This window comes from Chiloscyllium punctatum, chromosome 8 (assembly GCF_047496795.1).
Source record: "Chiloscyllium punctatum isolate Juve2018m chromosome 8, sChiPun1.3, whole genome shotgun sequence".
Lineage (NCBI taxonomy): Eukaryota > Metazoa > Chordata > Chondrichthyes > Orectolobiformes > Hemiscylliidae > Chiloscyllium > Chiloscyllium punctatum.
The window spans coordinates 83912933-83925760 of record NC_092746.1 but is presented as its reverse complement, the minus strand read 5'-3'; the positions used below and the strand labels follow the sequence as shown (position 1 = coordinate 83925760).

The 12828-nt window shown below is 42.5% G+C and overlaps 1 protein-coding gene across 1 annotated transcript in view; it reads right to left on the bottom strand.

Annotated features, from left to right (window-relative positions):
- The window catches only part of armc3 (armadillo repeat containing 3), a 194467-nt gene that overhangs the window by 75163 nt on the left and 106476 nt on the right, over positions 1 to 12828 (bottom strand). The window contains exon 12 of the mRNA XM_072575964.1: positions 2556 to 2692. Coding sequence (XP_072432065.1) covers positions 2556 to 2692 — 137 coding nt within the window. The remainder of the gene's footprint in view (positions 1 to 2555; positions 2693 to 12828) is intronic.

The following is a 12828-nucleotide window of genomic DNA, read 5'->3' as shown; positions in this document are numbered from 1 at the left end:
TAAGTTTGAGGAAACAAGGTTCAGACAGAGCATTGGAGGGATACAGAATAGCCAGAAGGGAGCTGAAGAAAGGGATAAGGAGAGCTAAGAGAGGGCATGAAAAATCTTTGGCGGATAGGATCAAAAATAACCCCAAGGCATTTTATGCGTATGTGAGAAACATGAGAATGATGAGAACGACGGTAGGTCCGATCAAGGACCGTAGTGGGAGACTGTATATTGAGTCGGAAGAGATAGGAGAGGTCTTGAATGAGTACTTTTCTTCAGTATTTACAAACGAGAGGGACCGTATTGTTGAAGAGGAGCATGTGAAACAGACTGGTAAGCTAGAAGAGATACTTCAGATTCAGATCAGATCAGATTACTTACAGTGTGGAAACAGGCCCTTCGGCCCAACAAGTCCACACCGCCCCGCCGAAGCGTAACCCACCCATACCCCTACATCTACCCCTTACCTAACACTACGGGCAATTTAGCATGGCCAATTCACCTGACCTGCACATCTTTGGAGTGTGGGAGGAAACCGGAGCACCCGGAGGAAACCCACGCAGACACGGGGAGAACGTGCAAACTCCCGCCTCAGGCGACTGACTGTGTGGAATTGAACCCGGGTCTCTGGTGCTGTGAGGCAGCAGTGCTAACCACTGTGCCACCGTCCTGCCCACTTGTTAGGAAGTAAAATGTGTTGGACATTTTGAACAAGTTGAGGATAGACAAGTCCCCCGGGCATGATGGCATCTATCCTAGGATTATGTGGGAAGCAAGAGAGGAAATTGCAGAACCATTGGCAATGATCTTTTCGTCTTCACTGTCAACGGGGGTGGTATCAGGGGACTGGAGAGTGGCGAATGTTGTGCCCCTGTTCAAAAAAGGGAATAGGGATAACCCCAGGAATTACAGGCCAGTTAGTCTTACTTCGGTGGTAGGCAAAATAATGGAAAGGGTACTGAGGGATAGGATTTATGAGTATCTGGAAAGACACTGCTTGATTAGGGACAGCCAGCACGGATTTGTGAAGGGTAGGTCTTGCTTTACAAATCTTATTGAATTCTTTCAGGAGGTGACAAAGTATGTGGATGAGGGTAGAGCAGTGAATGTAGTGTACATGGATTTTAGTAAGGCATTTGATAAGGTTCCCCATAGTAGGCTTGTGCGGAAAGTCAGGAGACATGGGATAAAGGGAAATTTGGCCAGTTGGATAGAAAACTGGCTAACCGGTCGAAGTCAGAGAGTGGTGGTGGATGGTAAATATTCAGCCTGGAGCCCAGTTACAAGTGGAGTTCCGCAGGGATCAGTTCTGGGTCCTCTGCTGTTTGTAATTTTTATTAATGACTTGGAAGAGGGAGTCGAAGGGTGGGTCAGTAAATTTGCAGATGATACAAAGATTGGTGGAGTTGTGGATAGTGAGGAGGGCTGTTGTCGGCTGCAAAGGGACTTAGATATGATGCAGAGCTGGGCTGAGGAGTGGCAGATGGAGTTCAGCCCTGTCAAGTGTGAGGTTGTCCATTTTGGAAGGACAAATAAGAATGTGGAATACAGGGTTAACGGTAGGGTTCTTAGTAAGGTGGAGGAGCAGAGGGATCTTGGGGTCTATGTTCATAGATCTTTGAAAGTTGCCACTCAGGTGGATAGAGCTTGCAAGAAGGCCTATGGTGTATTAGCGTTCATTAGCAGAGGGATTGAATTGATGAAGTGATGTTGCAGCTGTACAGGACCTTGGTTAGGCCACATTTGGAGTACTGTGTGCAGTTCTGTTCGCCTCACTTTAGGAAAGATGTGGAAACTTTGGAGAGTGCAGAGAAGATTTACTAGGATGTTGCCTGGAATGGAGAGTAGGTCGTACGAGGATAGGTTGAGAGTGCTAGGCCTTTTCTCATTGGAACGGCGAAGGATGAGGGGTGACTTGATAGAGGTTTATAAGATGATCAGGGGAATAGATAGAGTAGATAGTCAAATACTTTTTCCCTGGGTACAACAGAGTGTTACAAAGGGACATAAATTTAAGGTGAAGGGTGGAAGGTATAGGGGAGATGTCAGGGGTAGGTTCTTTACTCAGAGTGGTGGGGGCATGGAATGCGCTGCCTGTGGGAGTGGCAGAGTCAGAATCATTGGCGACCTTTAAGCGGCAATTGGATAGGTACATGGATGGGTGCTTAAGCTAGGACAAATGCTCGGCACAACATCGTGGGCTGAAGGGCCTGTTCTGTGCTGTATTGTTCTATCGATTTAAAGTGATTATTTTTAATGATTAACAGATGCAGTAAATGTAATTACTACATTCACTTAGTAGTAGCCATGAAAAGCAATTTAAATGCTACTTCCTGGGGAGAAACCTGCATAATTGTCTCTCAAATTACAAAGGAGCCAAAGCGATAAAAGCTACCTAAAGGGCATTTATAATCTAAAACATCTTCTAAGCAACACTGTGCACTATAGCCAACTAGCTATGACAAATCATTTCAAAGATTCATGAAATTGGAAAGGATGTTATGTTAATTTTTGTTTCCTGACACTTTATATTCAATTATAGCATGCTTATTGTTCTTCATACTTACCCCAGTTTACAAAGTTCAGCTGTTGTTGGCTCATCTTTTCCACAAACAAGTACAGCCCAGCAAGCATTGCGTCTCACTTCATCATTATTAGAATGGAGCAGTTCAACAAGTGGTTCCAAACCACCTACATTTCTAAGCTGGAAAGAAGAGATAATTAGAAATAAACCTATTTACACTCCACCAATTGCCAATTTTCACACAGAAAATCTTAATTAAAAATTCCACATAAGAAATAAGTACCATCTAATTTCAGTGGAAATATAAGATTCAATTAATCAGATTGTCAGAAAATATGTCTTTGAACTTTCTAAGGCCAGAATCCTAAATATCTTAAATAATTCTAACCTTAGAGGGGTGAGAGAAACATACACCAGTGTGGTATCTATGACAGAATCAGATGAGACGTCCAATGAGGCCAATCTTGATATCGAGAGCATCTTGCTAAATTTTATATGCTTTTTGCAAGTGGCATGATGAGTTTTTTGTGAGGCAGCAGTGAGTTTCAAAATAAGGGAGATTATGGCTTGTTAAACTCCTTGTTTACAGCCTGATTCACCTCATTAGAAGATCATAGGATCCCTAAAGTGTGGAAACAGGCCATTAGGCCCAACAAATACACATGGATCCTCTGAAGAGCAACCCACCTAGATCCATTCCCCTACCCTATTGCTTTACATTTTCCCCTGACTAATGCACCTAACGTACACATCCCAGAACACTATAGACAACTTAGCATGGCCAGTTCACCTAACCTGCACACCTTTGGACCATGGGAGGAAACTGCGGCACCCAGAGGAAACCGACACAGACACAGATAGAATGTGCAGATTCCACACAAACAGTCACCCAAGCCAAGAATTGAACCCAGGTCTCTGGTGCTGTGAAGCAGGCATGCTAACCACTGAGCCACTATGTCACCCATTGATATTCAGCTTTCTATTTTACCAAACAAGCTAGATATGAAGAAAAGTTGACATGGAAAACAGAGTGGATACCTGATGGATTCAGCTCACCACTTATTCCAAAGGATTGCCATGACCAAATCATATTGCAGGCCATGGTCCATGGTCACCAGCTGCAAACACTCCTCATCCATACTGCTCGTTAGTTTTTTGAGTGCTCATTCACTTAGTACTTACCTGTGTGCTCATAAGCAGTGTCCTTCCTTGCATTGCCTTTTCTTGCCATGCCATGCCAATTAGTGCAGTTACACAACCAGACAGATTGCCTTGCTGGTCAGCAGTCCTTAGGGTGTATAACTTGCTGTTTGCCAATGTGCTGTGTAAATCTCAGCAGTTTGTGTGGCAAACACACTGCATGGGCAGCAAACAAGTAGCCCTGGCTCAAAATCTTATGGGAATATTCGCCAAGGATTTTCATGGGGACAACCATCAGCCATAGGTCCCAAATAGCAAGTCAAGGACAGCCTCTCATTCCAGAACACGGGATTGGTCACAGTCAGATATCCAGACACAGTGATCTCTGTCAAGCAATCTGTGCCTCTATAGTTCAGGGAGTGCGTCACAGTCAACCCTGAGGCTACACAGGTATTTAAACTCACGTGGTTAGGGATATGCAGAGCCACTAGTCAGGGATTTGGGCAATTCTCATCCAAGGCTGTCCCAGTTGGGTTGCTCAAGGGGGATGGCCACAGTCTATCAGATCATGTTTGAAGTTGGGAGACAGAGGTTGGAGGTCTGTTTTTTAGACTGGAGGCCTGTGACCAATGGTGTGTTGCAAGGATCAGTGCTGGGCCCACTGCGTTTTGTCACTTATGTAAGTGATTTGGATGAGAATATAGGAGGAGTGGTTAGTAAGTTTGCAGGTGACTCCAAATTTGGTGTATAGTGCATCGCGAAGAAGGTTATCTCAGAGTACAACAGCACCTTTTAAAAGTGTGAAATGTTGCATTTTGCTGAGGCAAATACAGCAAGACTTATACACCTAATGGTGGGTTCTGGGGAGTGTTGCCAAACACAGAGACCTTGGAGTACAGGCTCATAGTTCCTTGAGGATAGAGTCACAGGTAGACAGGGTAGTGAAGAAGGCGTTTGATACGCTTGCCTTTATTGGTCAGTGCACTGATTATAGGAGTTCGGATGTCATGCTGTGGCAATACAGGATATTAGTTAGGCCACTTTTGGAAAATTGCATTCAATTCTGGTCTCCCTTCTATAGAAAAGATGTTGTTAAACTTGAAAGGGTACGGAAAAGATTTACAAGGACGTTGCCAGGTTTAGAGGGCTTGAGCTATGGGGACAGGCTGAATAGGCTGGGTCTATTTTCCCTGAAGTGTCAGAGGCTGAGGGATGACCTTATTAGAGGTTTATAAAATCATTAGGGGCATGGATAAGGTGAACAGTGGAAGTCCTTTTCCCAGTTTCCCAGGGTAGCATAGGCCAAAACTAGAAAGTATAGGTTTAAGATGAGAGGGGAAAGATTTAAAAAGGACCTAAGGGGCATTTGTTTTTTATGAAGAGGGTGGTGCAAAACATTTCAAAGACATTTAGATCGATACATGAATAGGAAGGGTTTAGAGGGTTAATGGACCAAATGTTGGCAAATGGCACTGGATTAATTTAAGATATTTGGTCAGCATGGATGATTTGGACTGAAAGGTCTGCTTCCATGCTGTATAATTCTATGACTCTATGACACTACTCACAGAGTCTATGGGAAAACTGGATGGGGATTTGTGAGAAAGGGCAGTTGCTGCAATAGGAAAGAAACCTTGCAAATTAATCTTTGGTACTGGGGCTGTTGGCTGGAAGAAAGCTGGGGGTTGACAGTTGTGAAAGGGAGCAACACTATCTATAAGGGAGAGGGGGATATAGTAATTCATGAATGGAAAGAGAGTCAAGTGGTAGGGAGAAGGTAGATACGTCCATGATCAAGAGCATGCTGTATTCAAGGAGAGGCTCTGAATGACCAGAATTAGCACAGTCACCTTAAATGCCAAGGCTGAGTGGGAAATATGGGCAGGTGTAGGATCATGCAGACAGATATTCTGGGTACCTGGGGAGGTGAGATGTCTATGGAGTTTATGGAAAGGGCTACCAGGAAGGCAATGTTTGAGGTCTCACCAACAGGTTAGGGCAGAGGTAGCAAGCCACTGTCTGAGATGCACTCACAGTCACTTTTTACCCTGCTGGAAATTGGGATTGTGCAGTGGTGAAGAAAAAGGTTGTGATCACAGTTGATGTGCATGGGGTAAGTGACTCCACCTGTGAGGGACCCATCAATGTTAGGGCTATTAAAGGGGAAAAAAACATTGCACATAGACACAGGTGACACAGTAGCTCAGTAGTTAGTACTGTTGCCTCACATTAGGGGACCTGGGTTCAATTCCACCCTCAGGCGACTGTCTGTGTACAGTTTGCACATTCTTCCAATGTTTGTGTAGGTTTCCTCCAGATGCTCCGGTATCTTCTCCACCTAACGTCCAGGTTAGGTGGATTGGCTGTCCTAAATTGTCCATGGTGTCTAGGGATGTGTAGGTTAGTCATGGGAAACGCAGAATTACAGGGATAGGGTGGGAAGCTGTTTGGAGGGTCAGTGTCGACTCTATGAGCCAAAAGGCCTGCTTCCACACCGTAGGGATTCAACGATCTATGTACTGCAGAAGACCGAGATATGCAGGGCAAAATTTGCGGCAGAGGTGGAGGAATTGGGAATAAGAGGTGGTGTTTTTACAGAAGGTAGGGTGGGAGGAGTTATCGTCTAAGTAGCTGTGGGAATCGGTGTTGCGTCTCCCTGCCACAGACATCACTGATCATCTCACTCACAAAAACACTTTTGGCCAGAGAAGGGCAGGAAAGAATAGGGATGTTGTATGGGAAGGCCAAAGGTGCCAGCAACATCCATAGCCCTATATACGCCTTTTTACTCTTGCTTCCAGATGCAGCAGGCTCTCAGTGCAGAAATCCATCAATTGAACATAGTATGAGGCATAACACCATAGCCACAGACAATCAGGACGATGCAGAGACAACTGGATTATAACCTTACTGTGAAGCCTCTTCCAAGGATGCCTCCCTTGAAGAAGTTCTCTTCCTTTCTCTACAAGGCTACAAGCCCACCGATTCCCACAGCTACCTAGACTATAACTCCTCCCACCCTACCTTCTGTAAAAACACCACCTCTTATTCCCAATTCCTCCACCTCTGCCGCATCTGTTCCCAGGATGACCTATACCATCTCAGAAAGTTCCAGATGACCTCCTTCTTCCATGATTGCAACTTCCCTTCCCACGTGGTTGACAATGCACTCCAGCAGATCTCCTCCACTTCACACACCACCGCCCTTGAATCCCACCCCTCTCAACACAACAAGGACAGAACTCACCCTGGTCCTCACCTTCCACCCCACCAAGCTCCACATTCAACACATCATCATCCTCTACCTCCAAATGGACCTCACTACCAGAGTTATATTTTCTCCCCACCCCTATCAGCATTCCAAAAAGATCCCTCTCCCTCACCAGGTCCACACACTCTACCAACCCACACCCCACTCCTGGCACCTTTCTCTGCCACTGCAGGAAGTACAAAACCTGTACCTACACCACTCCCCTCACCCTCTGTCCAAGGCCCCAGGGGATCCTTCCAGAACCGTCAGAAATTCACCTGCACCTCTACCAATGTCATCTACTATATCCGTTGCACCCAGTGTGGTCTCCTTGTGAACTACACATCTAAGAAAGTGGAGCAGGTTTTAAACAAAATAGTGGGGGCAAAGATCCAAACTTGGGAAGTTGTGATAAACGAAGACAAAGGCAACAGAGCAAGGAATCAGTGTAGGAGATAACACAGCGAATACAGATCTAAAAACAAATCAGCAGGTAAGGCACACATATATAAATCTGTGGGGTGAATTTGGATTTGCAGATACATTCTAGTATGTTTTTTGAACAAAATATCTGTAGACAGTCAATGTGGCATTTTATAAATTCCTATTTTGGAAATAAAACCAGTCTGACTCCAGGTTGAGACACAAACAGACTCAAAACAAGGCTTCACACCTTAAATGCACTTCTGAGATATCACCTTTATACGATAAGTTATCTTGGGGCAGTGACTCGAAAGAAATGCTGGGACTTATATATTAATCAATCAAAACTTGCATACCTATGCTTACTGATTAAAGACCAACTAGGTTTGTTTAATATATTTGCATAAGTTGTATGAGCCTTTGATCATTTACATGATTCTCTCTCACTAGTTGCCTAAGGAAGGAGAGGGGCACCGAAATCTCGCAGTTTCAAATAAACCCGTTGGACTATAACCCGGAGTCGTGTGATTTTTGACTTAATTTTCCAAAACTCATTTGAAGGTTTCTTTAGACTGGGAAATACTTAATGTGACTTGTTTATTCAAAATGAGGGGGAGGGCAGAAACTATACACCAGTTAGTTTAACATCAGTCATCAGGAAATGGTTAAAAAGCTATTATTAAAGATGCAATAACAGGGCAGTTAGTTATTTCCAAGGTAATCAGGCTGAACCAATTCAGTTTTGTGAAAGGAAACTCATCTCTATCTAATTTATTGGAATTCTTTAAAAAAGGAGCTTGTGCAATGGATAGTGGGGAACCATATTGTACTTCAATATCTAGAAGGCATTTGATGAGGTGCTCCTGGACAGACCTGAACAAGATATGGGCTGAAACATGCAAGTAAAATTCATGACAATGCCAGACAATAGGAGACAATATAACTATCATCCTTTGACATTCAATGGTGTTACCATCATGGAATACCCCACTATCACCATACATTGACCAGAAACTGAATTGAACAAGCTTATAAATACAATTCCCTTTCTCAAAAGGTAATGGATGTAGAATGTTGAAATATTTTTAAGGCAGAGGCAGATAGGTTAATAACGAAGGGGATGAAAGGTTATCAGGGAAATGCAGGAATATGGAGTTGAGGTTAAAATCAGATCAGCCATGATCCTATTGAATGGTGGAGCAGGATTAAAGGGCCAAGATACCTACTCTTGTTCTTTCTTCATATAACTTTCATATGCCACTAAAGAGAAGGCATGTGGCCAATGGTTAGAAGCGATATGCAATGGATGACAGCGAGGTTAATGTGAGAATTGTAGTGGAATGCAGAGCGCTACTTTCTCGGTTGCTGGGACATGATTTCTTGGTATTCCTGGTTTTCCCAGAGCAGTTCTGGATTTCTCCTGCAAGGGTCAGATTCTCCATTTATATGAGGTGAGGATCCTAATGTCTGGCACCCCTTGACCCATATGGGGTCTCTCTGCCCTGTTTTGGGCTGATTTCTCCTGTAATGAAGGAAAGGGAGGGATTCAGTCAGGTAACAGTGGGTAGCTTAGCTGTTAGTCCTGATGCAGGTGGGCAAAAGGTGATAAAGATGTTCCAATGTAGTAAGGAGACACTGCAGAGGTCAAGAAGGTTTAATGGTATAGGAGGTTAGGGGGTGGGGGAGGGTTGAGAGCTAATAAAGTAAGATGTTGCAGCAATATTACGAGTATCAGAGCAACAACCTTAGTCGAAGATGGTTGTGCAGCAGCAGCAGCATATAGTTAGTGTGACGTGGCAGTAACCCTGGCAAAGTGGAGATCACTGACTTTCTTAGAACACTGTTGGCTATTCCTTCAGACCCTGGAGACAGCACTAACCTACATGGTGACCTTGTAACAGGCTGCTAGGGTCTGGTAATGTGGCCTCCTCTGCTGGTCTTCCAGGAAAAGGATGGCTGACCTCTGCACTATCACCAGGAGCTCCAGGTTCATGTTGGAGAATCACAGAACCTTCTTCGATGTGTTCAGAATATGTCCTTGTTGAACAGGACAGCTTCAGAATGTCAGTACTGGTCAGGGTGCTCAGCAGCTTTTTAAATATGGCACAGACATTGGGTATACAATACTTTCAGCAGATATCCACTGAGTAGTGAGTCGTTCTGGGAATTGCACAAGGTAGGTTGGGGCTAGAATCAGAAGTGATGAAAACCATCGGGATGGGGTAGGCTTTGCAATGGAAAAGTCTCCAAAAATCTCAGTGTAACTTTGTCTCAACCAATAAAACATAAGATTCAACACAATATTACCTGTTTGATCTCCAAAACTGTCAGCTTCAGGAGCTTTTCATATCAAAGTTAGTTTTTGCCACAAATCACAGACTTAACCATGAGAGTTAATTTTATTTTTGTGACTTCCCACCACACTTTTTTGTTCACTTCCTCTTTAGTTTGATATTTAGTTTTCTCAAATTTCATATTCAATAAATTGCAACTCGTTAGCTAAATGCAGCTAAATCTGAGAATTCACTAACAGTTTTGTGCTCCTTTTGGTGGAAACCAAAGAAATATCCATAACCAAAACTCAATAAAATCAAAGTAAAGGTTTACAAGAACTGAACCATATGTAATGCTTTTAGAAAATACTGCATCCTCTAATTTTCCCCTCAACTAGAGACTGGTTAAAAAGCTACCAATTTTTAATGGACTTGCATACAAACATAGTTTAAAAATGCCATCAAATTATGAACTTACGATAAAGATGCCCAATGCCAAAAATAGATCGAATTAAACTGTATCCAGAGTTTAATTTCAGTCAGGTCCCTAGGTCTAACTTTCTGACCGATAGCACATTCTGCCTATTAGGATCTCTGTCCTAAGCTTGCTTGAATGTAATTATTAACTCTAGTTACTACATCTTTTGGATTTAACAAAGTCATTATTCCTCGTCTCTCGCATAGTTGTGTGTATGAGTCAAGTTCCAGTATAGGCCTATCATGCAATTTCTAAATTTTGTTATTTTATATCTTTATATTTTATTTCTGCTTTACACTTAATCTTAAGAGAACCTGTACTAATTTTAAAAGTTACTTTACAGACATTGAATCTAGGATTATAGGAAGCTTGCAGCACAGAAAGAGACTACTAGGATCATTATGTCAGTGACAGCAAGTCACCTTGTCTAACCATTTTTCCCCCAATTTTTAGTTTGTGACCCTGCAGCTTACAGCATTTGAGACATATATCCAGTCATCTATTATTTGGTAGCTGAACATTTTTGCTTCTACTTTTCTTTCAGGCAATGAATTTCAGACCCATACCATTCTCTGGGTGAAAATGTTTTTAATTTCCCCATTAAACTTTCTATTATTGAACTACTAATCCATTACATTATTAACTGTGGACTTGATACATCCTTCGCCCATCCCTACCCAAGACTACTTGCAGTTACTGTATTGTCTGAACTACTATTTTCTCTCTTCAAGCTGGATTTACAAAAATAAATTGTTTTCCTTTCATTTAATAGGGGAAGTGTACTTACTGTATTTGTAATTTGGAAGTGCCGGTGTTGGACTTGGGTATACAAAGTTAAAAATCATGTAACACGAGGTTATAGTCCAATAGATTTATTTGGACACACTATCTTTCGGAGTGCTGTTCCTTCATCAGGTGGTTGTGGGGTATAAGATCGTAAGGCACAGAAGTTTACAATGTGATGCAACTGCAATTATATATTGAAAAAGACCTGGATTGTTTGTTAAGTCTCCCAGCTTTTAGAATGCCCTGTGCATGCCTCACACAGGGCACCTCACACTTTCAATGCATTATCTGAGCTGACATGGCACCTATTGTTAAAATCCTCTTGAGAATGTAACTTCTAAAAAAAAGTTCTGGAATTTAATATGAAAGAACTGAAACCAACATGGTCATTCTAAAGGATCCACAACCACCCCTGTTAAAAGACCAGCGCTCCAAAAGTTAATGCTTCCAAATAAACCTGCGAGACTATACCCTGGTGTTGTGTGATTTTTAACTTACTGTATTTGATGATTCTTGAACTACAAGCCAGGACAATGAATAATCTTGTAATAGGATTGCCAACTATGGTGTGGAGTCAGAAATGGAGTTTAATTGTGGACAGGAAGTGGAAACTCAATCAAAAAGATGTGTAAATAGCCTGAATTCTGTGGGATCTGAGAGCCTTACAATGCCCATGATAAGAATTTATAAGGGCTCATTTTTTTCAAATGTCTGTCTTGAGAAATTCTGGGTGGAGGCCTTGGAAGGCTGAAATGGAATCAGAAATTGAACTCAAGGATGGCACAGTATCCAATATTTAGGACTGCAACCATCATGTATAAGTCAACTATTTCAGGTCACAGAGGAAGGGATGGCAACAGAGCGACTGACTGGAGAAACAACCTTCCCATAAGGTAATTTGGAGTGATGTACTTGTCAAGGGGAACCATCCATTTTAGGGACCTGCTTGGGGTTGTTTTTACCATTTTGATGAGCTGCCTCGAATAGATTAATTGGAGTTTCCATTTGTACAAGAATAATTGTGTATAATTGTTTACTAATTATTTAATACATTTTAACTCATTACTTGAGATTGAATCACCCATTCCTGTTACATCCAGTGTACAGCTCTGAACCTGAGTAAAACTCTGCAAAGGAGTTCAACCCTTCACCAGGAATACCTTTTCTAGCCTGACGCCTTATTAAAAAGCCATTCCTGATCATAGATATCATAGGATCTCGACTTCAGTTTCAATTTTATGTACGTTCACCCTCCCCGAGTTAGCCCTTGAATACCTGTGCTAGAATCAACAATCCATTTTTATCCTGGCCCTGGTGCCTGGAATGTTTCAACTGCCTCATCCAATCCACCTCATCTCTAGTCACCAATCACCTCTTACTCCCACCTGCCACTCACTCCCCACCACAGACCTGGTTGCAGCCTTAGAAAGGCATGATCACGCCCTAGTAAGATTATTCATAGCCTTAATGCCACAAATATTTATTTTTAGGCCATGGCACCACAAATACTTACACTTATAGCTTCAACCTGCATTTGAGTTTGAGTTTGATTCATTGTTGTCACATATACCAAGATACAGTGAAAGGAGTTGTTTTGTGTACATTACTAGCAGATCATAGTGCAAAAGAATAGCAGAATAGAGTACAGAATACAGCCGCAGAGAAGGCACAGGGAGACAGAGAGAGAGATCAAAATTAACATCTGAGAGGCCCATTCAAAAGTCTGATAACTGCAGGGAAGAAGCTCCAGGAATATCTCTGCTCGTGGCTGCAACATCAGAAATAATGCAGTTAATAACCATATTGATGTGAACACTTCTATTACCTGTCATTGTTTCAGCACATGTGTGGCCCATGGTTTTTAGAGTCATCCAGACTTTGTTTCAATGCTAAGAATTATAGAATCCCTACAGTATGGAAAGAGACCACTCAGCCCAAGGAATCCGCATCGACCCTCTGAAAAGCA